General features: G+C 44.8%; 4 protein-coding genes across 6 annotated transcripts in view; 2 read left to right on the forward strand and 2 right to left on the reverse strand.

Annotated features, from left to right (window-relative positions):
• Positions 1–27225, forward strand: part of LOC132837361 (late histone H2B.L4-like) — a 38719-nt gene that overhangs the window by 5974 nt on the left and 5520 nt on the right. The gene's annotated exons all lie outside the window — the stretch shown is intronic.
• Positions 690–21049, reverse strand: LOC132837365 (histone H4). 3 transcript variants are annotated; one of them, XR_009647508.1, is made up of 4 exons: positions 20972–21049; positions 14755–14836; positions 4597–5114; positions 690–1540 (listed from the first exon to the last, which is right to left on the reverse strand). XR_009647508.1 is itself a non-coding variant. In XM_060857035.1 (3 exons), exon 3 carries the CDS (start codon positions 5031–5033, stop codon positions 4722–4724), a length of 312 nt encoding a protein of 103 aa, XP_060713018.1. In that variant the 5' UTR covers positions 5034–5110; positions 14755–14836; positions 20972–21049; the 3' UTR covers positions 4353–4721. The 3 variants fall into 3 exon arrangements, 2 of the variants coding, with proteins under 2 accessions (XP_060713018.1, XP_060713017.1); XM_060857035.1 differs by lacking the exon at positions 690–1540 and having other exon boundaries at positions 4353–5110; XM_060857034.1 differs by lacking the exon at positions 690–1540 and having other exon boundaries at positions 4353–5114.
• Positions 1462–2363, forward strand: LOC132837358 (late histone H2A.2.2-like). Its single transcript, XM_060857026.1, has one exon. The coding sequence runs from the start codon at positions 1528–1530 to the stop codon at positions 2080–2082; it is 555 nt and encodes a 184-aa protein (XP_060713009.1). The 5' UTR covers positions 1462–1527; the 3' UTR covers positions 2083–2363.
• Positions 25753–27163, reverse strand: LOC132837356 (histone H1-like). The gene has a single exon (XM_060857022.1). The coding sequence runs from the start codon at positions 27092–27094 to the stop codon at positions 26447–26449; it is 648 nt and encodes a 215-aa protein (XP_060713005.1). The 5' UTR covers positions 27095–27163; the 3' UTR covers positions 25753–26446.

Raw genomic sequence — 27225 nt, forward strand, 5'->3', positions numbered from 1 at the left:
AATTGTTAGACACAGAATTTATAGCAAAAGTTTACAGTGTGAGGTAACTGAAATTATACATTGAAAAATACCTTTATTGTTTGATAAGCCTCTCTTCTGTTAGAATGACCATGACCGTTTCACGTCTTTCAGATGAAAATCACAAAACTTATTTTAAAAGTTACATTCTCAGGTTAACTGGTGTCAGGCCAGATAAGATGTTGAAGGTGTTAGCCCTCTGTGTTCTGTTGTCTGTGTTGGAATGTTAAGACTGATTCTAACCTAACAAATGAGTGAACAGAGTCGAACATGGATTCATGCAGTTTTTGAGCAAAGTTCAAATTCGCCTCACAAACACAGATGCACATATGGGTTTGTGGGAAGTGGGGGTGGTGAGGTGGTGGTGTGTATTCTGAGTGTCTGAGAGAGTGAGTGAGTGTGAGTGTAAAGGTGTCTAAGTCTGTGAGAGGGTGCATGTGAGTTTGGGAGTGTGTCTGTGTGTAAAGGAGCAAGTGTGTTGGAGTGTCCCTCTGTATAGTGCAATGGTAGTCACCAGTAGTGTGACATGCACCAGAGGTCCCAGTTGAGCTCCTCCCTATAGGTACCAAACGTTTACAAAAATGGTTAACAGACATGCGCATTAAACTGAGAAATGCTAGAAGTCTCTACATGGAACTACAATACAAATAAATGAAATTGCAAACTCTTGAGGCGGGGTGTTGGATGGACGGGGTGAGGCCTTCATAAACAACCTCTCCCTTGTCTGTAGAGAGACAGCAGATTAAACCCCAGAGTCAGTTCTCATTTATTTGTTCAAGTTACTAAAACGCCGAGGTGGATTGTTCACATTTAATTTCACTCATTGAAAGCAAAACATAAGCGCCCACATTCTTCAGTCCCACGGACAGATGCCTTTTAACATCTGCATTTTATTTTCATTTCCAATGCGCGGGGTGAATGGAATTTTTCAGGATTGCAATAAAAGCCCTTCCTCCAGCTGTCAGTGAGAGGCTTTCAAAGTGAACCGAGATAACACCAAAACAGGTGCCGGACTGAAATGGGAATTGTGGTGCTTTTGTTGGATCTAATCTCCAGCAAGAAGAGAGGAAGACTTTCAAACATAGTCTAAAAACGGTGTTTCCAGTTGGTACGCTGAGCCGGAAGAACGTTGTGTGCTGTTTTATCAGCATGTCGTGGGTGCTATTGAAATGTGAAGTGAAAAGACAAGTTGCAGACTGCAGTGTTTGGCCGGTTTAGTTTCAGCTTCAATAACCCACTGTCAAGATCAGAAAAGGATAGATGTGGGTGGGCAAATGAGGGAGACAGAGATCGTGTAAAGTATACATTGGTATTCTTAATGGGAAATTAACATATGAGGACTAGGAATTATTCTTTGTGAAACTTCCTCAATATTTTGTACCTGATCTTTCAATCGAAAACATTTTCCTTTCTTTAAATTGGCGGGCTTTTCAAATTGGAAAGAAAGCGGTTGATGATGTGGTGCCGGGAGGTTCCGCCCTCCAGCCCGAGCCCTCTCCGGTTTGGCGGATGAAGCAGAAATCTGATTGGGAATTGAAACAACATGAGGAGATGGTGAACAATGTGACCAATCAGCAATGGCCGCCTCCCCAATCCCCACCGAAGGTAGAAGAGGCCGCAATGTGGGCGGATTGCAGCATTCTCTGTGGAAGTGCTTGTGAGATTGTGACAATGTCTGGAAGAGGAAAGGGCAGTGGGGGCAAAGCTCGCAATAAGGCCAGGTCTCGGTCATCCCGGGCTGGCCTGCAGTTCCCGGTGGGCCGTGTTCACAGGCTCCTGAGAAAGGGCAACTATGCTGAGCGGGTGGGGGCCGGAGCGCCGGTCTATCTGGCTGCGGTGCTGGAGTATCTGGCGGCTGAAGTGCTCGAGTTGGCCGGGAACGCGGCCCGGGACAACAAGAAGACCCGCATCATCCCCAGGCACCTGCAGCTGGCCGTGCGCAACGACGAGGAGCTCAACAAGCTGCTGGGAGGGGTGACCATCGCTCAGGGCGGGGTGCTGCCTAATATCCAGGCCGTGCTGCTGCCCAAGAAATCCGCCGCTGCTGGGGCCGCGAAAAAGTGAAGGCACCGTTCTTGAATCTGACAACCCAAAGGCTCTTTTAAGAGCCACCCACAGCATCTGGGAAAGAGAGGAGACCCTGCCAGCTAGCCGATTAATGTTGCCTTTTAATGTGAAGGGCCCGGGATGTGGTCATTGATCGTGAATCATGCTAATAATCGCGAAAAGAAATTAGTTTTATTTCAATACGGAGAGGACCGGACATGGATCCCGGTGTCGGTTATTTTCTGTCTCGTTGTTGGAGACTGTATTGTCACTGTGGGAGCAGGGAGAGTTTATCATCAAATGCAATTGTGACACGTTCTGGAAATGCATTATTTCTCAGTGCACGGCCATTGCCTGAGTGGCCTCACTCTGTAGTTCTATGTCCAATGTGTTTACAGTGGCGACATGAATATGCCCGAGCGGGTCTGACATTCACACTGGTGTCACATTCCCTTTAACAGCGTGAGGAAGAGCTGAATTGCCCCAGGGGAATATGTAGTCAGTCGATGCAGCATACAGGGAGGAGCGGGGCGGACTCTCCACGCTTTCTCCGCTGCCAGGTCCATATACAGGCTTTTCTCCTGCCTCCAGAGAGAGAGAGAGAGCACATTAAACACCAGTGAGGGAGTTCTCAGCTGTCAAGGAGGGATGGCGGGAAAGTGAGATTGTGTGAACTCTAGTTTCGGAATCGAGAAACAGATCAACGCGTCCGTATCCCTGCATCCTCCAATGGGAAACCGCTCTCCTCCCCATGTTGGCGGGCTTTCCAAGTTTGAAAATAAGCGGTTGATCTCTTGGCTCCAACTGTGTCCCTCCCCTCGCCAGCCCCAAACCTTGTTAACACCAAAGGAGACAATAAGGAGAGGGGGATTGTCCATGAACTTCTAAAATGACACTCCATAATATAATCCCATAATAAATCCTGCACCACTGAGGATCTGATGAGATGTAAATTCACTGCCGCTGCCAGTGAGTTCTGCCTCTTACCAACGCCCCACACACGCACTAACCTGGCCCTATATTCTCCCTGTCCGTATAATAACGATAACAATGATCCCCCCCGTGAATTCCTGCTCCCTCTGGATGGTGTGGTGGCTCTGAAAAGAGCCGTTGTGTGTCTCTCTGTTTAGGGGTGAATGTACAGGGCCGGCCGCGCTCCCGTTTAGGCGCGCTCCCCCCGGATCCGGCGGGCCAGCTGGATGTCTTTGGGCATGATGGTGACCCGCTTGGCGTGGATGGCGCACAGGTTGGTGTCCTCAAACAGTCCCACCAGGTAAGCCTCGCTGGCCTCCTGCAGGGCCATCACCGCCGAGCTCTGGAAGCGCAGGTCGGTCTTGAAGTCCTGAGCGATCTCTCGCACCAGGCGCTGGAAGGGCAGTTTGCGGATCAGCAGCTCGGTGGATTTCTGGTAGCGGCGGATCTCCCGCAGAGCCACCGTGCCGGGCCTGTAGCGATGAGGCTTCTTCACTCCGCCCGTGGCCGGAGCACTCTTGCGGGCCGCTTTGGTCGCCAGCTGCTTGCGGGGAGCTTTCCCTCCGGTGGATTTGCGCGCTGTCTGCTTGGTTCTGGCCATTCTCTCCAACTCTCTCTAACACTCACACAGGCTGCTGCTGCTGTCAATGCTGAGGCTGCTGCAGTGCTGCCTTTTTAAGGGAATGGAGAGCCCGCCCTAGAGCTGGGATTGGATATAGACCCGTCCCTCAGCTCACTGAGAAACCGCTCCGGAAGGTGCAGAAAAGGCAGGAAAAGAATCATTGCAGGCCCGCCGATTTCACCCTCACAAACCCGGAGATGAAATTAAACAAGAAGAAGCAAAACACCATGGGTCCCCAATTAAGGTAAACTGTTATACTTCGTAGCAGTATTTTACAGTTGAAAATGCGTTGCTAGTTAAAGCACAGCAGGTCAGGCAGCATCCAAGGAAATTCGACGTTTCGGGCATAAGCCATACCCGAAACGTCGAATTTCCTATTCCTTGGATGCTGCCTGACCTGCTGTGCTTTAACCAGCAACGCATTTTCAACTGTGATCTCCAGCATCTGCAGACCTCATTTTTTGCCAGCAGTATTTTACACTCCAGTTAGCAGTGAGGGCGGACAGGGGGCGGGATCACTGCCTGATCTGTCTGTCACAGGCAGGAGGAAAACGCGGGCTTTTTAACAGCCCGTACAAACTGAATGGGCAACGGATGTTAATGAAGCGATGCAACCGCGCCGCTTTAAACAAAGATACTGAAACACGGCCCACTGTCCTTGGGCAAAGTTCGCCAATCTCAGCCCGAGTAAGCACAGGTTTTTATAGTCAATTGCAGTGAACCTGAATACAATTGCCATTGTAGCCTTCCACATAAACCTGTCGGTATAACGTGGCGTTGGGTCAATGTTAACAACTTACATTGAAACAGGCCGATGGAAAGATCAAAGCGCAAAACTATTATCCCCACAAAGCATGGAATACAAATACTGCAATATACAACATTAGTGTCTGGGCAGAATTACCAATCGCGATGTGATGTATTAAACGTGCAGTAACCTGGTACAGAACACCATCCGCTCCCTCTGTGCCCTCTCCGGCCTCAGGTCTCCGCTCTCAATGGGAAGATTTGGGATGGCTCTGAAAAGAGCCTTTGGGTTCGCTGGAAAAGGGTCGCTTGATGCTCAGCCGCCGAATCCATAGAGAGTGCGGCCCTGGCGTTTCAGAGCGTACACCACATCCATGGCGGTGACCGTCTTGCGCTTGGCGTGCTCAGTGTAGGTGACCGCATCCCTGATCACATTCTCCAGGAAAACCTTCAGCACCCCGCGGGTCTCCTCGTAGATCAAGCCCGAGATGCGCTTGACCCCGCCACGGCGAGCCAGGCGCCGGATGGCTGGTTTCGTGATGCCCTGGATGTTATCACGGAGCACTTTACGGTGCCGCTTCGCTCCGCCTTTTCCCAGGCCTTTACCTCCTTTACCTCTTCCAGACATCACGCTTCTTCACTCCAATCGCTGCTGAATGAGAGCCGAGCTGCCTGCCCTTCCTTTTTTATACAGCCCGGCCCGACCTGACTGAGAAAGGGTTGACAGAGAGTGAGAGGCTGGTCCGGAGAGGAAACGGAGTGACAGACAGAGTGATCCTGCAGCTCCGCCTCCAGCTAACTGCAGCCCCAACTCTCTCTCTGGAACTAAAGCTTTTCTCCACAATGGCACAGAATTCAGAGTAAAAGATCAAAGTGTCATACAACCGATGCACAAACCCAGATTGCTGTAAAATTTTGAATCATTTAGAGTGGGGATGCATGTTTCGATTCATTAATATAGAAATCCCAGACCTTCTTTCAAGTCACATTCCCGAGCTAACTTAAGGATTTATGAAGAAAAGATGATATCTCAGCTGAGACAATACATTAAAGGTGTGAGGTTCAAGTCTGGTTTTTTTGCCAACCTTGCGTCAGACTGGTTCTATTTCCAAAGTAGGAATTGATAAAATGTCACATGAACTGGCTGCGAGCAGATTGTGTGTAATTTGAACAATATAGTAAATTCACCTCTGACATTGTGTGGTTTTTAATTTCGCTTTATTGTCGAGTGTGGGACAGGGACTGGGTGTAAATCACAGCAAGAAAGTGTCTATCGAGTTTTGCAAATCAATCAATATCTAAGGTATGTCTGCACTCAGCATAGACCGGGACAGGGATCACTTGATCCAGGCTCAGCTCTTTCCTGAGAGATGTGGGTAGCTCTGAGAAGAGCCTTTGGGTTCACATGTTTACGTGTTACACCAACTTTGCTTTTTCTGCTTTCTTTGTGACTTTCAATTTGGGCAAAGTCTTGGGTTGAATGAGAATGGCCAGTGACTTCAATTTGCTCCTCCTGCCCTGAGAGTTAACAGTAATTCTCCATTTCAACCAGACTTCAGCACGATAGGTGGTAGCTGAGCACCCTTCAGGGTGAGCAGGTGCCTGGTCAGACTTGCTGAGTGAACGAACAGAGACTGCCTCAGTTATAATCCTGGAGGATTGGTTACTGGCTCAGTGCTACATGTCCAGTTCTGTTCACCATATCACTCACAATAACCAATACAATACCAGAGAGATTTGGGGTTGAGGGTTCAATGGTGCAGGTTGCTTTTGGTGTCAAATCGGATCAGTGTCAGGCATCATTTGGTCATCTGGTGTATTACAGCAGAATGCACACAAATACATAGCAACATCCCATTGTCATGAAACACAGTCATTCGCTATGTTCATTACCTGGGTTAGACTGAGTTTGAGTCTCAGAACATCATACAACAGGAACAAGAGACAGTCAATCAGCCCAATGAATCATTGTGTACAATCATGGCTGATCAGGAAGTTCCAAATCTCTTACCCATAATATCCTATAACTTCTCACATCATTGACAATCAAAAGTTAATTGATCTATACTTTAGCATACTCAAAGACTGGCCTTCTACAACCTCCAGGAAACAGATTTCCAAATATTCACCATTTCCTGTTTAAAGAAAACTGCGGTTTCATTCCTGAACTGACTCTCTGTTTCTTTTCAATTCCAGCCTCCAGGTTCTAGACACCCACTGCAGACATCTTGCAGGGCAGACCTCTAGCCTGGGCTGAATACATAATATGTACATTAATGATTTGGAGGAAGGAATAGGTGGTTTGATTAGCAAGTTTGCAAATGACACTAAATAGCAGAAGGGGACTGTCAGAGAATACAGCAGGATATGGATAGATTGGAGAGGAAATGGCAAATGGAGTTCAATCCAGTCAAATGTGAGGTGATGCATTGTGTAAGATCCAATTCAAAAGTGAACTACATGGTAAATGGAAAAGCACTGGGGAAAATTGATGTGCAGAGACCTGGGTGTTCAGTCCCTTGAATCCTGAAGGTGGAAACACAAGTTTACAAAGTGGTCAAGAAGGCATACAGCATGCTTTCCTTCATCAGATGGGGTATTGAGTACAAGAGTTGGGAGGTCATGGTACAGAGATATAAGATTTTGCTTTGGTCACATTTGGAATACTGTGTACAGTTCTGGTTATCATATTCCCAAAGGGATGTGGATGCTTTGGAGATAGTACACAGGAGGTTCACCAGGATGTTGCCTGGTATGGAGGCATGAGCAATGAGGAGAGTTTGAGGAGATTAGGATTATTTTCATTAGAAAGACAAAGGTTGAGCGGGGACCTGTTGAGAGCTACAAAATCATGAGAGGGTGGATAGCAAGTAGCTTCTTCCCCAGAGTGGGGGAGTCAATTACTAGGAGTCATGATCTCAAGGTGAGAGGGGAAAAGTTTAAGCGAGATATGCATGGAAACTTCTTTATGAAGAGTGGTGGGTGCTTGGAATGTGTTGCCAGCGGAGGTGGTAGAGGCTGGCATGACACTGTCATTTAACATGTATCTAGACTGACACATTAATGAGCAGGGAGCAGAGAGATACAGATCCTTAGAAAATAGGCGACATGTTTGGATATAGAGGATCTGGAACAGCACAGGCTCGGAGGGCTGAAGGGCCTCTTCCAGTGCTGTAATTTTCTTTGTTCTCTTTATTCTGGTTTAAAGCTGTGTATGACCTTGGGTACTTTGTGGATTTCAGTGTGATAGTTTCTCATTCATCAAAACTAGAAAATACTGGTCCAATTTCTCAAACTCTCTCCCAATCCTGTGATCCTGGGAACAAGGTGGGTAAACTGCCATTGCACTCTCAATATGGCAATTCTATCTTTTCTTGTGAATACACAAACCAAAAATGGACCATGATTTCAGGTGCAGTCTAACCAATTTCTTGCACAATTGAAGCAAGACTTTCCTACTCCTCAACTTCCCTAATCCATTCTTTTAAGAATGGATTCCATTCCATGAGCTTTCCTAACAACATACACACCTGCATGTTTGCCTTCAGTGACTTACTGACAAGGACACCCAAGGCAATTTGTAAATCTGCATTTTCCAGCCTCTCATGATTTTGACATCTGTTTCTCCAACAAAAGTGCATGACAAATTGTTGGAGGGAATCCTGAGGGACAGAATTTACATATATTTGGAAAGGCAAGGACTGATTAGGGATCGTCAAAATGTTGTTGTGCATAGAAAATTGTGTCTTACTAACTTGACTGAGTTTTCTGAAGTAACAAAAAGAGGATTGATGATGGCAGGGGAGTGGATGTGATCTGTATGGTCTTCAGAAAGGCATTTGACAAGGTTCCTCGTGGTAGGCTGGTGAGCAAGGTTAGACCACGTGGAATACAGGGAGAACTAGCCATTTGGATACAGAACTAACTCAAAGGTAGGAGACAGAGGGTGCCGATGGAGGGTTGCTTTTCAGCCTGGACGCCTGTGATCACCAGAGAACCACAAGCATTGGTGCTGGGTCCACTGCTATTTGTCATTTATATAAATGATTTGGATGTAAACATTGGGGTATAGTTAGTAAGTTTGCAGATGACACCAAGATTAGAGGAACAGTGTAAAGCAAAGTGAGTTACCTCAGAGTACAGTGAGACCTTGATCAGATTGGCCAATGGTTCAAGGAGTGGCAGGTGGAATTTAATTTTGATAAATGTGTTGTGTTGCATGTTGCAAAGGCAAATCAGGGCCAGAATCATTAAGTTCTTTTACTCTTGACATTCCTACACACTTGATGGAACTGCAACACACCTGACTTCTGTGAACAAGCAACAACATTTATTAAGTACAGGACAGTACAAGCTTTCTGGAGAAACCTTTAACACACACCTCGCAGAGCTTATGGGGTCGTGGCAAAAGCTCTATCTGAGCAAAGGGAACAGTCTTTCCTTTATACAAAAGTCTTTACGTCACAGTTAGTAATGCCCACAAGACAACCTCCAGCCATCCCCTCATAGTCACATGCCACACAAGATACAAAGCAGTGACCCCCCCAGCTCCAGAAACAATGTAATACAAATCATCCCTTCATGGTCACATCTGTTGCAAACCATTGTTTTGTAACTATAGGGGAGGAGTGACATGCCAACTGTAATGTTCTAATTGATTTCTGGATGAAAATGTAAGTCATCCCTGAATGGCAAGGAAATGGCCACGTAAACCTCCCACATTCCACCGATAAGACAAAGACACACCACCCTCCCCTAGGGGGCATTCAATATCTTGCAGGTCAGCAGAGCAAGTTCACTCTCTAATGTCTCAGAGTTATGGTAATATCTTGGGGTGTGTTGCTGACCAAAGCGACCTTGGAGTGTAGTTTCATAGTTCCTTGAAAGTGGGGTCCCAGGGAGACAGAATAGTGAATAAGACATTTGATATGCTTGCCTTTCTTGGTCAGTGCATCGAGTATAGGAGCTGGGAGGTCATGTTGCAGATGTACAGGACATTGGTTATGTCACTTTTGGAACATTGTGTGCAATTCTGGCCTTCCTCCTATTCAAATAATCATAGAATCCCTACAGTGTACAAACAGGCCATTTGACCCAACAAATCCACACTGACCCTCTGAAGAGTATCCTCACCAGACCTATTCCCTGAGGAATGACTCCACATTTCCCCTGACTAATGCAACAAACCTACACATCCTTGAACACTAGGGGCAATTGAGCTTGGCCAATTCACCGAACCTGCATATCTGGAGCACCTGGAGGAAACCCACGCACACACGGGGAGCATGTGCAAGCTCCACACAGACTGTCGCCCGAGGCTGCTCTCAAACCAGGGTCACTGGCGCTGTGAGGCAACAGTGCAACCCAAAGAGCCACCATGCCACTGACTGGAAGAATGGTGTGAAACATGAGAGGGTTCATAAAAGATGAACAAGGATGTTGTCAAGATGGGAGGATTGGAGGTAGAGGGAGAGTCTGAATAGGCAGGGGTTATATTCCCTAGAAATTTGGAGACTGAGGGGTGACCCTTTAGAGGTTTATAAAACAATGAAGGGTACTGATGGGGTAAATAGTAGGTGTCATTTTGCTAGGATGGGGCAGTTTCAAGACTATGGAGCATATTGTAAGGGACAGTCAAGAATCTGGTGCTGGAAAAGCACAGCAGGTCAGGCAGTATCTGAGGAGCAGGAAAAGCGACATTTCGGGCAAAAGCCCTTCATTAGGAATTCGGGCTTTTGTCCAAAATGTCGAGTTTCCTGCTCCTTGGATGCTGCCTGACCTGCTGTGCTTTTCCAGCACCACACTCTTGACTCTAAACTCCAACATCTGCAGTCCTCACTTTCACCATATTTTAAGGTGAGGAGAGAGATTTATAAAAAGACATGAGGCGCAATTTTCTTTACACAGATGGTGGTTCGCATGTGCAATTAACCTCCTGTGGTAGTGGTGGATGCAGACACAGTTACAACATTTATAAGACAGTCAGATAAGTACATGAATAGTAAAGGTTTGGAGGGATATGCACCAGCAGGAGGCAGGTGGGACTAGTTTAGTTTGTGATTCTGGTCAGCATGGACTGGTGGACTGAAGGGTCTATTCCTGTGCTCTGTCTCTCTGGCTCCATTATGAATTGAAGTCATTTTGAACGTATCATTTTTCACTACCTGCCATGTCATTCCATGGCTGTTCCCAATGTAACAGATGTCTCAGTACAGTGTGTGTATTTGGGACCCGTTTTACACCAGCCAGTTTGTGTGCACACCGTCACCATGCTTGTTTTGTCAGACTTTGGCACAGTATGTGTGTTTGGATTTCACATTATTTAATTGTTGTGTCTATGTATTGGACAACTATTCATCAAAGGAGAATAATTCTGTCCCGTTTAGTTATAAGTAATATTAATGTGTTTCATCCTCTACTTTGGCAACTTGTCCTGCCTGTGAACGCAGTTTCCTTCTATCTCTGTATTTTTAACACTGACCTTATGTATGGTTGTTGAAATGATGTAAAAGTGAAATCTATTTGTCTTCCTTGATTAGAACTACAAAAATGCCCTTCTCAAATGCAGATTTAATGGTGTCCACGCGTGTCTATTTCCAATCAGGTTCAGTCTCTCCCTCGTCAAAAAATGGTGTAATTGTCAATAGGCTGTGAATGATAAAACTTATTGGAACTGGGCTGGTGTGATTGAGAACGGAGAGAGAAAAATGTAATTCCTTGGTGGCATTTGACTCTTGATTTGAACATCTCTCTGGGAATTGACTCCAATGTAGGTCTAAATCTGAGAGAACTGCAGATGCTGTAAATCAGAAACAAAACCAGAAATTGCTGGAAAAGCTCAGCAGGTCTGCCAGTATCTGCGGAGAGAAATCAGAGTTAACATTTCGGGCTGAGTTCTCAGAACCAGTTCTGAGGAAGGGTCACACGTCCCAAAACATTAACTCTGATTTCTTTCCACAGATGCTTCCAGACCTGCTGAACTTTCCCAACAATTTCTGTTTGTGTAACATTCCTGCTGTTTGGCAGAAGCAGCTGGTCACACTTGGTTTAGTACTGAGGAAATATTACATTGTCTTGATCCTTTGATTATTTACCTGTAAGAAGACAGAAGAGATATCTCTTCAGCATTAGGCACGATTGCCAGGATCAAATTGAACTATGTAACATTCAGTTAGTAATCGTTAGGATGTTATTCTTTAAAACTAATGATTCAAACTGAAACATGTATGTGTTTCCATTCTTGAACTGAGCTGCTATGTTTTAAGGGTTCTATACCAATTCACTGAGATCCAGAGACTAACCAATACCTGTACAGCTCCATGAACAGGACCACCTGATGAAACTGTGGGTACGTGCATCTAGTTACCCATCTGCTTATGTTAGTTTCTGTTATGAATGCTGCATTTGAGAGAAGTTATCAATTTTATCTGTTAGTTTCTGTGAGGAAAGTTAGGGTCTAGCCTATTTCCATGATACACTGTATTTTGAGGGGGCATGGTCTGGTGCATAACAGTGAATTTAGTTATTGATCTGTACCTGTCAGATTCTGCTTTTGAATATGAGCGTACTTATGAAACTGTACAGTTTAAACTATCTGAATATGTGAGTGTAGTTATCAATCTGTCCCTGGAAGTCTTGTAAATATACTTTTATGTGCACAAAGCAGAGTGTGACAGGGACAGAGTAATAACTATATTCAAATGTTCACATCACATAAACTGACAGGGACAGATTGATAAATAACATCACATATCCACATAATAGAAAGTGACAGAGACTGGCTGATAAATACATTGACATATTGAGACAGCAATCAGGCTCTGATTGTTTCATTGATGTGAATATGTGAATTTAGTTACACAATCTGTATCTGTCCCTTTCTGACATGGGAATGTGTGAGTACAGTTATCATTCGCTCCCTGTCTGTTTCGGTTCTGTTGTCTATGTCAATGTGAGTGTAGTTATCAATCTGTACCTGGCAGACCCCGCTGTGTGAATATGTAAATATAGTTATCAAGCTGTACCTGTCAGTTTCTGCTGGCAAAATGTGTGAATGTGATTATCAATCTTTCCCTGTCAGGCTCTCTAATGGAAATATGAGTGTATTTAACAACCTTTTCCTGTTAATTTCTGTGTTGCGAATATGTGAATGTCGTTATCAATTGTAGCTGTCAGTTTCTGCTCTGTGAAGATGCAAATGTAGTTGTCAATCTCAAACTGTCACTTTGTGCTTTGTTAATATGAGAGTCTCATTCTTCATCTTCCTCTGAAATATTACTTCTTTGTCTGCATGTGGGAGTGTATTTACCAATCGGTCAAACTCCAACATAAGAGACCGATTGAGAAAGTTAAATCACATGGAATTCAGGGAATCTGGAATGCACTGCCTGGGAAGGTTGTGGAAGCCACAAACCTTAGAACCTTAAAAAGATACTTGGATGAGTACATCAAGGATATGGGACACGTGCAGCAAATTGGGATTAGTGTGCCCTCAATGGGAGTTATCATCAATGCAGACTGATATGCCGAATGGCCTTTCCTGTACTCCCTCCCTTTTCATGACCTCTCCATTTCCATCTCCAGATGGACATTTATTATAAACCCACAGACTCTCACAACGACCTGGCTGACACGCCCTCCCACTCAGTATTCTGCAAAAACCCCATCGCATTCTCTCAATTCTCCACCTCCACCACATCTGCTCAGAGAAGGAGTCATTCCATTCCGAAGCACCCAAAATGTCAACCTATTTAAAATCACCCCTCAGCCTCTAATGCTAAAGGGAAAAAGCCCCAGAGTATTCACAATCTCCTTAAATTTCAAACCCTCTAGTGCTGGCAACAATTATGTCAATCATTTTTGCACCCTCTCAAGATTAACACCATCCTTCTGAAAGCAGGGTGACCAGAATGTGACACAGTATTCTACAAGTGCCCTACCTTATGTCCTGTGCAGCCCTAACATGATGTCCCAACTCCTATACTCAATGTTCAGACCAAAGAAGGGAAACATGGCAAGCCCCTTTTTCACATACTTGTTCACCTGGGACTCCACTTCCAAAGAACAACACACATGCAATCCTAGGTCTCTGTGTTTGGCAACTCCCCTCAGGACCCTACCATTGTCTGTACAAGTCCTGCACTGTTTTGCGTAATAAGAATATTTGTGTAAGTATTGTTTTCTCTTTGTCAGTGTCTGCAATGTTAATATGTAAGAGCAACTATCAATCTACATCTGACAGTTGCTGTCATGATGACATGGGAGTTCAGTAATTGATGTATAAAACATCAGCTTCTGATGTGTGACTATGACAGTGACATTCTCCATCTGTACTAATCACTTTCTACTTTTGGGTATCAAAGTGGTTTAATTCTCTGGCAGCCAGGAATATTCCCTGTGATTCTGTATCATTCTGTGATAGCTGTTGTCAGTGTATTGAGAGTGGGGTCTTAATCTCTGCTGCATTTTGTGATGTATGAGTTTTCTCTCAATCTTTGGGGAAGGGGTCAGCAGATGGTATCTAGTTCACAATCCCAACCATTACTGGAAACTGTTTTGCAGAACAATTAAAGAATAGAATGTACGAGCACAGATTGAATGGGAGGAATGGCCTACATCTGTGTTGTCCCAATTCTGAGATTCTGATTCTGGTGTGAAAAGGAAAACACATCCCGCTGTATGAAATATTGGTACAAAGCTACCATGTAGAAATGGACAGACCGGCTAATTAAAATACCAGCTCTTGTTGCTCAGTGTGGGATGTTTCCCTTTTCAGGGGTTCAGTACTATCACTGAGACACATCGTTTCATTTTGTAATCAGGCATTGATAGTGTTTTTTTGGTGTGAGAGTTTTATTCTGCATCTGCCTGTCCATGCTACATGATAGATTTTTTTATTGTTGAACATGATTGAGTGGTTGTGTCTTTGAATGGGACTACAATTTCTCAAAGATTATTTTTATCCTGCTCAGTTACTGTTAATATCAAAAGTTTCCTTTTGGATCTGTACTCAGTAACTACTGCATATATGGTTACTCCAGCTATGTAACAGCATGATCTATTTGTTCATCTTGATTGTAACTTTGAAAATTCTCTAACTGTGGATTTCATGCAGTTCCTGACTGTCTGTTTCCAGTGATGATTCAGTGTAGCCCTTTTCAAATCTGAATGAAAATGAGCTTTGAATGATGACATTTATTGCATCTGCGCTGGTCCACAGTGAGAATTGGCTGTGTTTTACTCATGGATTGAATGTATATCTCTGGAAAGTGAGCTTTTAGTGAGTCTGACTCAATCCGTTCTGTAATTGTGGAAAGGACCATCCCCCAGCTCAGACAGTGGTAACATACCTGCTGTTTGGGAGGAGCAGCTGCTCACACTTGGCTTTATATCGAGGTCATATTACATTGTCTTGGGCCATTGAATATTTGCCTGGAGGAAGACAGAAGATTTATCTCCTTTAAATCAACATTAGCTAAGTTTGGTAATATCAAACTGAGCAATGACATTTTGAGCTAATAGTTATGATGATCTTTATAAAGCCAGCAACTGGAACAGAGCAGGCTTTGGTTCCACTTTTGCCCTCAGCTGTTCCTGCTCTCTTTTTGTGATATTATAGAGCAATTTATTAAGATACAAAAATTAACCAAGACCTCTACAGCTCCATGATTGGGATGCTTACACAGTTCAAAACCAAGATCCCAACACACGAACTATTGAAGAACAACACACACTATTTCAAATACTATATTTGAGACTTTTCATCCAATGACTGTCATATTTATTCTTTACTGAATTGTGACATTCATATATGTTATCTTTATTTCCACAGTTGAAAGTTCATTGCCAACAAACAATGTGAAACAGAAACCAAACAATTTATTCCAACCAGTATTCAGAGGATTGCAAACTACAACAATGATATATAGTTCACAGTCCCAACAATTAGTGGAAACTAGTAATAGAAGGGATAAAGAATAGCATGTCCAACTGTAGACACAATGAGCTGATTGGACTACTTCTGTGCTCTACAAAATCTGTGATTCTGATTCTAATGATAAAGGAAATTACATCCAGTTGTATGGACTATCCATATAAAAATATCATGGAGAAATGGACAGACCAACTTATTTACAAGGCTGGTCCGGTACATAGTGTGGCATAGTTCCCTTCCTAATGTTCTACATTATCACTGAGACATTTACTTTCATTTTGGACTTGGATATTGTTGTTTTGTTTTGCATTAGTCATTCTCTCAATCAGGATGTGTGTATGGATAAAATCAGCTTTTGTCAGCTAACATTGAACATGGGATTCATTCAGTCTCTCATTATGAGTTATCAATGTGCTTCTTATTCATGGTTATTGTATTTTATATTCATGCATGTCATTTCAAAGTGGAATTGTCATCTTTCAGAACTGCAGGAGCTCTTTATTGTTCAAACCTTTGCTATTCAGAATGTATCAGAGATTATCCAATGTCATTTGTGTCAGCTCCTGTCAGTGAAAGTGGATGTGTTTATGTCACTGTTAATCTCTGGCACTGTACGTCTCAGTTGAATAACTTCCACAACATTGGAATCTATGGGACAATGTAGTTTACGATTGTAAGTTTATTTTGGGAATGCTGATCTCTAGACTGAACGTATGTTTTAAATTTATTATTCCTATGTTAGTCCCAGAGAAACTATATGAGAGTCCTCACACTGTATTCAAAAGTCTCTCATTATCTGTCTGAATATGGGATACTTTGTGTCCTTTCAAGTCAATATTTGATTTCCTTTTGGTCAGTTTCACATCAAATTTTATATTCTGTAGTTTTGTATGAGATGTGCACTGCTTTTCAGTTTGGGGTTCCATACAAAAATATATATTTTAAAATACAATTTGGGCTGAAGTGTAATTCCCCCAATCTGTAAAATGGAATTGATGCATGAGTTACATCTCCATATCTAAGACAGGATGAGATATTTGGAGGGGTAATTATACATAGCTCAAGTTACTTCTTGGGCAATTGTCACTGGAATTTACTGCATATCATGTGATAGGTTCAGTATTTTCTAATACAGCACACAATTGGGTTAAATTTTATGGCCAAACTGATACACTCCCTTTATGATTTAAATAGAGTGTATGTTGATGCTGAGATTGAAGCTGTTACCCTGTTCTGCTTAAGCCTTTTAATGAAAGGCTCACTCTCACAACCATCGGATCATTGGGGATCTTGGTGTTTCTTTTATTCATGCCTGTGAACCTATTAATCTGGCAGTAACTCAGGACTTTGAGAGGTATTCTGTACCCATTGTGTATTGGCACCATCTCACAGCTCTCTTCCAAATGTTGACAAATGTTGCTATGTTCTGTGACTGTTTGAACTTTAATGTGAATGCAGAATTAAGTTTGCTTCTTTCTGTTCTTTGTACTGGTTGTATACATGGAAGTTAATTCTCTAACTGTTACCTTCAATGGAACCACGTGATTCCTTCTAATGCCTTTCAAATCTCATAGACAGACATTTCTGCAGCCAGCAGAGAAAATTCAGAATGGTGTGTTGCCTCCCTAGTGCCAGGATCAAGGATGTCTCAGAGAGGGTGCAGAATGTTCGCAAAGGACAGAGGCACCAACAGGAGGTCATTGTACACATTGGAACCAATGACACAGGAAGTGAAAAGGATGAGATTCTGAAGGGAGAATATAGAAAGTTAGGCAGGAATTCAAAAAGCAGGTCCTTGAACGTAGTGATATCTAGATTACTCCCATTGGTATGAGCTAGTGAGGATAGAAATAGAAGGATAGAGCAGATGAATGTGTAGCTGAGGAGCTGGTGCATGGGAGAAGGGTTCACATTTTTGCATCATTGGAATCTCTTCTGGGGTAAAAGAGATCTGTATAAGAAGGATGGGTTGCACCAGAATTGGAAGGGAACTAATATACTGGCAGGGAGATTTGCTGGAGCTGCTCTGGAAGATTTACAATAGGAAGGTGGCGGGCTGGGACGCAGGGAAATAGTGAGGAAAGAGTTCAATCTGAGACTGGTACAGTTGGGAACAGGAGCAAATCAAACAGTCAGGGCAGGCAGGGACAAAGCAGAGAACAAGGTAAGACTGATAAATTAAACTGCATTTACTTCAATGTTGAGATATGTGTATCATTGATAGTCACAGGTGAGGTGTCAGAAGACTGGAGGTTGGATAATGCGATACCACTGTTTAAGAAATGCAGTAAGGAAAAGCTAGGGAACTGTGAACCAGTAAACCGGACATCGATGGTGGGCAGGTGTTGTGAGGAATCCTGAGGGCCAGAATTTACATGTATTTGGAAGGGCAACGGCTGATTAGGGATAGTCAGCATGGTATTGTGCACGGGAAATCATGTCTCGCGAACTCAATTGAGTTTTTTGAAGAAATAACACAGAAGACATGAGGGCAAAAAGGTGGATGTGATCCATGTGTCATTCAACAAGGTTCCCCATGGGAGATTGGTTAGTAAGGTTAGAGCTCATGGAATATAGGGAGCACTAGCTATTTGGAGACAGAACTGGCTCAAAGGTAGAAGACAGATGGTGGTGGTGGTGGCAGGTTGCTTTTCAGACTGGAGGCCTCTGATTACTGGGGTGCCACAAGGATCAGTGCTGGGTCCACTACCTTTCATCATGTATATAAATGATTTGGGTGTGAACATAGGAGGTATGGTTAGTAGGTTTGCAGATGACACCAAAACTGGAGGTGCAGTGGAGAGCGAAGAAGGTTACCACAGGGTACAATGGGATCTTGACCAGATGGGCCAATGGGCCCAGGGGTGGCAGAGAGCATTTAATTTAGATAAATGTGAAGTGCTGTGTTTTGGAAAAGCAAATCAGAGAGGACTTATACTTGTCGTGGAAAGGTGTTAGGGAGAGTTCCTGAACAAGGAAACCTTGGAGTGCAGGTTCATAGTTCCTTGAAAGATAGCAGAGTGAAGAAGGCATTTGGTCTGCTTTCATTTATTGGGCAGAGTACTGAGTATCGGAGTTGGGAGGTCACGTTGTGGTTGTGCAGGACATTGGTTAGGTCACTTTAGGAATATTGCATGCAATTCTGGTCTCCTTCCTATCAGAAATGTTGTGAAACTTGAAAGTATCAGAAAAGATTTACAAAGAAGTTGCCAGGGTTGGAGGTTTCGAACAATATGGATATACTGAATAAGGTGGTGTTGTTTTGCCTGGGGCATCGGAGACTGAGGGTTGACCTTATCGAGGTTTATAACACCATGAGGGACATGGATAAGATAAATGGACAAAATCTTTTCCCTGGGGTGGGCGAGTCCAGAAGTAGAGGACATAAGTTTCTGGGGAAAGATATTAAAGGAACAACTTTTTCAAGCAGAGCCTGGTGCATATATGGAATGAGCTGTCAGAGGAAGTGGAGGAGGCTGGTACAATTGCAGTATTTAAAAGGCATCTGGATATGTATATGAACAGGAAGGGTTTTGGAGGGATGTGGGCCAAGTGCTGGGAAATGGGACTGGATTAGGTTAGGATATCAGGTCAGCATGGAGGAAAAGGCCTGTTTGCGTGCTGTACATCTCTATGACTCTATATGTGACAGACGTTCACCAGAACAAAACAGTGAACAACCTGGAACCTAAAATTGAGTGTTGGAAACTAGGGCTGCTGTCTCCAGTGTAAATGCACTGGTTATACAGGCAAAGATTGTTTGGAAAGGAACAGTTATTGTGAGATAAGAAGGACATAGATTCAAGTTTGATGCAATTTCAATCTTCCTGCATTGTGTTACTGAGCAGTTTGAACAATTCCTGAAAAGTGGGGAACCAGTTACCAAAGTGGGAGAGAAGAGAGTTCTCAGTGCACGTATTCTTTAGTGAATGGGAAACAGCCTATGTTCTTTAGTTGTAGTGCCTACAGGATTCATGGATATGTGAACATGCAACACATCACAACAGACAAGAGTCTGTGTTGTTCATCGTAATCAAGGAGAGAAAAGCAATGGGCCTTTGTGTCTCTTATTGTGCAAAGTCTAACTGGGAATACTAACAACAATGGCTGGCCTTCACAATGCTATCAGTTATTGCATAGTGACCTACTTTTCTGAATACTGCTGAATTGATGATCAGTATTAACTGAATCCATTTGCAATGAAGTGAACAATTCCACTGCTTGCATCTGACTGACCACAATATTCCTGATACAGGAATGAAAATTCATCAATTCTATTGTATTTGCTGATGCAGGCAGGATAGTACTTCACCTCTGTAGTGTGATAGTGCAAACCATGAGCAATACTGTTGTGTTGTTCTATGGTCATGAGGAGGAAAGCAAAAGGACTTTTACTTTCTGTCATGCAATGCAGAATATTTAAATGGTCAAATTCAGTTTATTAATCAATCAACACTGTCCAAACCTTCACAGAAAAACATTGAGAAGCTTGACACACCTACCCATTATGGTTATTTGGTTTCTTACTGCTCTGCTATGAATGGTGACTATCTGATTCCATTGATTCATTGAGAAATCTGTACCCAGATTCCTTGTTTTTCAGTAATGTATCCTAGGTACGGTCAACAGGAATGTCTGGCTTTTTGTACAGAAATGAAACAAACCTTGAAAGATGTACAGAATTATAAAGAAAAAGATTTTGCTGGAATGGAAAAAGAAAAATGACACCTGCAAGGTGAAGCAATAAAGAATGACACTGTGAGAAAGATGGGGCTGGCAGATTCTCTGCTGCCATGATATATTTATGGAAATGGAATGCTGATTGAAAGGGTTGTTAGCTTGGTCAATTGTTACGCTGTTATGGATTGTTATTGATCAGTGTAGACTTAGGCTTTCTTCTGTGTTGGAGATCTCATGCCTCGAGATCTGAGAGTAGAAATCGGTTTGAATGTAACATTTTCTGACACTTGCAATGTATATGGATCTTCATCACTGTTTGATATCATCGTGTGTGTGTGTGTGTGTGTGTGTGTGTGTGTGTGTGTGAGGATGTATTTGCGTCTCATTGTAAATCATCCAGGATTTTATGTTTGTGTGCGGAAGTGGTGGGGTGTTAGTAGTGTGTGTGTACATGCAGTAAGCCTTCTGTCCATGTCAGGAAAGAACATTTCGAATGTACATTATACCATTGTAATGTCCTTGTATGGGACAACTATTGATCAAAAGATTAATTTGGCCTCATCAGTTACTGATAATGTCAAAGTTTCCCTTTATGTTTGCACTCAGTCTCTACTTCATACATAATTATTGCAACTGTGTAACAATGATCTAAACTAAACTAATAAACCTTTATACCACATTTGGATTTAATGTGGTTTCTGATTGCAGATTTTGGATTAGCAGACACTCTATACATATTCAGATGTGGTGAATCACGATGGGCTTTAAATGGTAAAAATTATTGGAGCTGGCTACAGTGTGCATTCAGAGGAGAGAAGAAAATGTATTTCAACAGATGTGTTTGACTCTTGGATTGAATGTATCCCTCTGGAAATTGAGCTCAATGTGTGTCTGGTTCAATCCACTCTGTGTCTGTGGAAAGGATGTTCTCTGCCCTGACAGCAGTAACATACCTGGTGTCTGGGAGAAGCAGTTGGTCACACTTGGCTTTGTACTGAGTATATATTAGATTGTCTTGGTCCAGCGAGTATGTTTCTGGAGGGAAATAGAAGATATGTTACATCTAATTCAAACTGATCAATGCTAAATTCAAGTAATATTAATTATGATTTTTTTTAAAGAAAGACCACATTGTGAACAAAGCATGGTTTGGTTCTGTTATTGCTGTGAGTTATTTCAAATGCTGTACCTGAGACTTTTCATCTGGTGACTGCTACATTTATCACTTAGAGGATTGTCACAGTCAAAGTCGATTTGCTTTCTACTATTCACTGCCCAATATCAACAGACAGCCTGGAACAGAAGCCAAACAATGAATGGCCATCAGTGTTCAGGGGATTGCAAACCACAAGAATGTCCCACAGCAGCTCCTTCCCGCTCTGTCTCCCCCAGCAGCCCTCCCCTCCACGCCCCCCACCCCCAACACACACACACACACACACACACACACACAGCCCGAGAAAGGCCTCCCCCTTCCCCCCCAGCCCGCTCACACACACAGCTCCCGGTTCTCCCTGAACTCCCCTCCCGAACCAATCCGGGTCTGGGAGCCCCCTCTGTGTCCCAGGCTCCCATCCCGATGTGCTGCTGGAAGGAGCCCCTGCTGTTCCCTCCCTTCCCTGGGCTCGGAGCTCTCCATTGCGGTCTGTTTCACACAAACCGCTTCCACTCACTGAGTCAATGCTCCTCAATGGCCGCGCGGGGGCAGGGCCTCACGCATGCGCACATCTGGACAGGAACCAAATTCAAACTCACCCACCACCAGGTTCCAGTCCAACCGGTATTTTTGGGTGGACTAGCTTTCGGGGCACTGCTCCTTCGTCAGGAACCTAGTGGGGCAGGATACTGAATTTATAGCAAAAGACCAATGTATCATGCAACTGATACGATCTATTGAACAAATCCATTCACTTTGGAAGGAGTAACAGGAATACAGAATAATGGGATAATGGTAAGATTCTTGGCAGCGTGGAAGAGCAGAGAGATCTCAGTGTCCTTTTGCACAGAGCCCTGAAAGTTGCCACCCAGTACTTCCCAGGAGCTGAAAAACTACGCCATGTTCTTCGTGACCTGCAGCACATTGTCAATGAGGATGAGCACCTCTCCAAGACAGTCCCCACACCTCCATTGCTTGCTTTTAAACAACCGCCAAATATCAAACAGATCATTGTTGGTAGCAAGCTGCCCGGCTTTCAGGACATCTCCATACAACCGTGTCACGGTAGGCACTGCAAGGCGTGTCAGAGTGTGGACATGGATACCACCATTACACTTGGGGACACTTCCCACCATGTACATGGCAGGTACTCATGTGACTCAGCCAACGTTGTCTATCTTATATGTTGTAGGCAAGGATGCCCTGAGGCATGGTACATTGGGGAAACTGTGCAAAGGCTCCGGCAATGGATGAATGGGCACCTCACAAAAATCAACAGACAGGAGTGTTCCCTCCAAGTTGGGGAATACTTCAGTGGTCCAAGACATTCCACCTCAGACCTTTGGCTGACAATACTCCAAGGCGGATTTTGTTTCAGGCTGCAGCAAAAAGTGGCCAAGCAGTTCCATACCCATAAGGAGGGCCTCAACTGGGACCTTGTGTTCATGTAACAGTACAGGTGACCACCATTGCACTATACACACGCACACACATAGAGGCACTCCTAAACACACGGACACACGTATACACAGACACTCACACACACCCTTACACATACATGCACTCACACATGCATCCTCTCACAGACTTAGACCAACTCTACAACCATGCACACACATATACACTCTCTCACACAGACACTCACAACCCCCAACCCCAGACACACAAACACATTCCTACAGACACACACACTTCCACACTTACACATGCACCCCCTCACAGACGTAGGCAATCTACATTCACATATACACTGTCTCTCACACTCACAATCCCCACCCCAGACAGACAGAAAGACACACACACAAAGACCCACATGCACACATATACATATACATTTGTCGGTGAAATTGTACTTGCAGAGTTACATTGTACTTTGCTCAAAAACTGCATGAATTCATGTAAAACTCTTATCTCGCTTTTTAGATGAGAATCAGTCTAAACATTATGGCACAGACAGATATCACAAGGGGCTAACACCTTGAACCTATTGTCTGGCTAACACCAATTGTTACAGTTAATCTGAGAATGTAACTTTTAAAAAATAGTTTTGTGATTTACACATGAACGAAGTGAAACTTTCATGGTATTTGAACAGATGAAAGACTCAACAAACAATCAAGGTATTTTTCAATGTATAATTTCATTACATCACACTGTAAACATTTGCTATAAATTCTGTGTCTTATAATTGTGTCCTCCACAGCCACCTGATGAAGGAGCGGCGCTCCGAAAGCTAGTGTTTCCAATTAAGCCTGTTGGACTATAACCTGGTGTTGTGTGATCTTTAACTTTGGCCACCCAGGTCAGTACAAGTAAGAACGGTACGGTGTGGTAGCTTTTATTGGTCAAGGGATTCAATTTTGGAGCCATGAGGTCATGATGCAGCCAAACAAAACTCTGGTGCGGCCGCATATGGTGTATTATAGGAGGGACGTGGAAACATTGCAAAGGTGTGGAAGAGATTTACCAAGACATTGCCTGGTATGGAGGAAAGACTGGAGTGGTGTTGGATAAGCACAGCAGGTCAGGCAGCATCTGAGAAGCAGAAAAATTGACATTTCAGGCAAAAGCCCTTCATCAGGAATGAGGCAGGAAGCCTCCAGTATGGAGAGATAAATGGGAGGAGGGTGAGACTGGGAAGAAGGTCGCTTAGAGTGCAATAGGTGGATGGAGGTGGGGATGAAGGTGGTAGGTCAGAGAGGAGGGTGGAGTGAATAGGTGGTTAGGAGTATTGGCAGGTAGGACAGGTCATGAGGAGAGTTCTGAGCTGGTAGGTTGGAACTGGGGTAAGATGGGGGGAGGGGAAATGAGGAAACTGGTGAAGTCCACATTGATGCCCTGGGTTTGGAGTGTTCTGAGGCGGAAGATGTGGTGTACTTGCTCCAGGCGTCGGGTGGTGAGGGAATGGCGGTGGAGGATGCCTAGGATCTGCATGTACTCAGCAGAATGTGAGGGGAGTGGAAATGTTCAGTCACGGGGCGGTGGGGTAGATTGGTGCGGATGTCCTGGAGAAGTTCCCTAAAGCTCTCTATGAGAAGGCATCCAGTCTCCCCAATGTAAAGGAGACCACATCGGGAGCAAGAAATACAATACATGACATTGGTGGATGTGCAGGTGAATCTTTGATGGATGTGGAAGGCTCCTTTGGGGCTTTGGATGGAGGTGAGGGGGGAGGTGTGGGCACAGGATTTGCAATTCCTGCGGTGCCAGGAGGGGACGGTAGGTTGTTGGCAGAGAGTGGAGCTGACCAGGTAGTCATGGAGGGAACAGTCTTTGTCAATGTGGATCGGGGTGGGGAGGGAAATGTATCCCTGGTGGTGGGGTCCATTTGTAGGTGGATGTACTCCCGAAGCGGTCTCCTTTACATTGGGGAGATTGGATGCCTTGTCGCAGATCGCATTAGGGAACATCTCTGGGACACCCACACCAATCAACCCCACTGCCCCGTGGCCAGACATTTCAACTCCCCCTCACACTCTGCCAAGGACATGCAGGTTTTTGGCCCCCTCCTCCACCACTCCCTCACCCCATGATGCCTGGAGGAAGAATGCCTCATCTTCTGCCTTGGGACACTTCAACCGCAGGGCATCAATGTGGACTTCACCACTTTCCTCATTTCCCCTCCCCCCCACCTAACCACATTTCCAACCTGCCAGCTCAGCACCATCCACATGGCCTGTCCTACCTGCCAGTCTTCTTTCCCATGTATCCGCTCCACCCTCCTCTCTGACCAGTCACCTTCGTCCCCACCTCAATTCACCAATTGCCCTTTTAGCTATCTTCTCCCCAGCCCCACCCCCTCCCATTTATCTCTCCATCCAGGAGGCTCCCAGCCTCATTCCTGATGAAGGGCTTTTGCCCAGAACGTCGATTTTCCTGCTCCTCGGATGCTGCCTGACCTGCTGTGCTTTTCCAGCACCACTCTAATCTTGACTCTGATCTCCAGCATCTGCTGTCCTCACTTTCGCCTTATGAGGAAAGGCTGAGGGACCTGAGGCTGTATTCGTTAGAGAGAAGAAGCTTCAGAGATGACTTAATAGAATCATACAAGATGATCAGCGGATTAGAGAAGGTGGACAGTGAGAGCCTTTTTTCCTTGGATGGTGATGTCTAGCAGGATGGAACATAGCTTACAATTGAGGGGTGATAGATATAGGACAGATGTCAGAGGTAGGTTCGAGAGCAGTATGGGTGTGGAACGTTCTGCCTGCAACAGTAGTCGACTCGCCAACCTTAAATGGCACTTAAATAGTCATTGGATAAACATATGGATGATAATGGGACATCACAGAACACACACAAACACACAGGCTGGTGTTATCAAAGCTGAGGGTGCTGTGGTGATGCCTGTTTCAGGGAATGGAGAGTCCCGCCCCCCGAGAGCTGGGATTGGATACAGCCCCATCCGTCAACCCACAGAGGAACACCTCCGGAAGGAACAGAAAAGGCAGGAAAAGGTTATTGGCGGGTGATTGGTTCACTTGGAATGACGGTCTGTCAATTTCAAAAAGCCCGCCGATTTCACCCTCACAAATCCTGAAATGAAATTAAACATTAAGAAGCAAAACACTATCCGTCTGCAACTAAGATAAAAGTTTATTATTTACAGCAGTATTTAAAACCCTGCGGAAAGCAGGCGGGATCACTGCCTGACCTGTGTGTAACAGGCAGGAGGAAAGTGAGGGGTTTCTCACAGCCCAGCCTAACAACCGCCCTGAGTCAATCTAAACCCCCCCGCCGGTTTAAACAGCTTACAAACTCATACAGTGTACCCCGAGAAAGGGACAGAGTCTCCCTGTATCGGGACATCTTTGTTTCACCCAGATTGTAATGAGCCCGAACACAATGTGTCATTGCTGCCTGATCTGTCTGTGAGAGACAGACCGAAAGAACACGCCATGATAACATCCGCACCGCCCCAGCATCAAAACTGAACAAAGCATCATTCCTGGAAGGGTCAATGAAATACAAATACTGCAATCTGTCACATTGGGGTCCGGACAGAAATACAAGTCGCGATGTGAAATAACCAGATGGGAGATCAAGAAACCCTCCCCGTGTGATCCCTTCCCCATTCTCAGGGTCTGTCCACTCACAAACTGTGACGAGAGGGTGGGTCTGAGTAACTCAGTCAGATTAACATCTTGGGTATGTCTGCACTCGGCCCCGGGACAGGGACCATTTGATCCGGGGCTCAGCTCTTTCCTGAGAGATGTGGGTGGCTCTGAGAAGAGCCTTTGGGTTCAGATGGTTACATGTTACACCGACTGGTTCATTTCTTTGCTGCTTTCTTGGGCACTTTGGCCTGGGTCTTGGCTTTAACCGATTTGCTGAGGGGTTTGGGGGACTTGGGGCTCTTGGCCTTTTTCACCTTCTTCACGGAAGCCTTTTTCTTCGGCGCTGCTTTGATCACTCGCTTTTTCTTTGGCGGGGCTGCCTTCCCGGCGCCTGGTCTCTTAGCTGTCGCTTTCTTAGCTGTTGGTTTCTTGGCTGGGGACTTTTTCACTGTAGCCTTCTTGGCTGGTGTTTTCTTCCCGACCACTTTCTTGCCGCTTGCTGCTCTTCTCACCTTCTTGGCCCCTTCTGCCTTGCCTCGAGTCTGAGCGAGTTTGAAGGAGCCGGAGGCGCCCTGGCCCTTGACCTGAACCAGGGAGCCTTTCGCCAGGGCCCTCCTGATACACATCTTGATCTGGGAGTTGCGCTTGTCCACCTCGACCCCGCTTTTCTCCAACGCTTTCTTTATACTGAAAAGGGACATCCCCTTGCGATCCTTGGACTGCTCGACAATCCTCAGAATCTGCTCGCCCAACTTGGGACCGGCTGGTCTTTTCCTGGTAGACGCCGCCTTTTTCTTGGGAGCCTTGGCTTTGGTGGGAGCGGAGGCTGGAGGAGCCGTTTCGGCGGCTGCACTGTCGCTCATGTCGAGAACTCTGTGCTGAATCTCTCTCTCTCTCTGGGTGAGTCTGAACTGGGTCAGCAATGAAGCTGCTGGGGGGCGGCACTGAGCAACTTCAAGGCAGCGAGCGGACGGCGCAGAGACAACCTGCCGTC

The sequence above is a fragment of the Hemiscyllium ocellatum genome, chromosome 49 (genome assembly GCF_020745735.1).
Source record: "Hemiscyllium ocellatum isolate sHemOce1 chromosome 49, sHemOce1.pat.X.cur, whole genome shotgun sequence".
Classification (NCBI taxonomy): domain Eukaryota; kingdom Metazoa; phylum Chordata; class Chondrichthyes; order Orectolobiformes; family Hemiscylliidae; genus Hemiscyllium; species Hemiscyllium ocellatum.

Excerpts from the sequence above, each read along its gene's own strand:
- LOC132837358 (XM_060857026.1), top strand. The coding sequence starts at position 1,528 with ATGAAGCAGAAATCTGATTGGGAATTGAAACAACATGAGGAGATGGTG.
- LOC132837365 (XM_060857035.1), bottom strand. The coding sequence starts at position 5,033 with ATGTCTGGAAGAGGTAAAGGAGGTAAAGGCCTGGGAAAAGGCGGAGCG.
- LOC132837356 (XM_060857022.1), bottom strand. The coding sequence starts at position 27,094 with ATGAGCGACAGTGCAGCCGCCGAAACGGCTCCTCCAGCCTCCGCTCCC.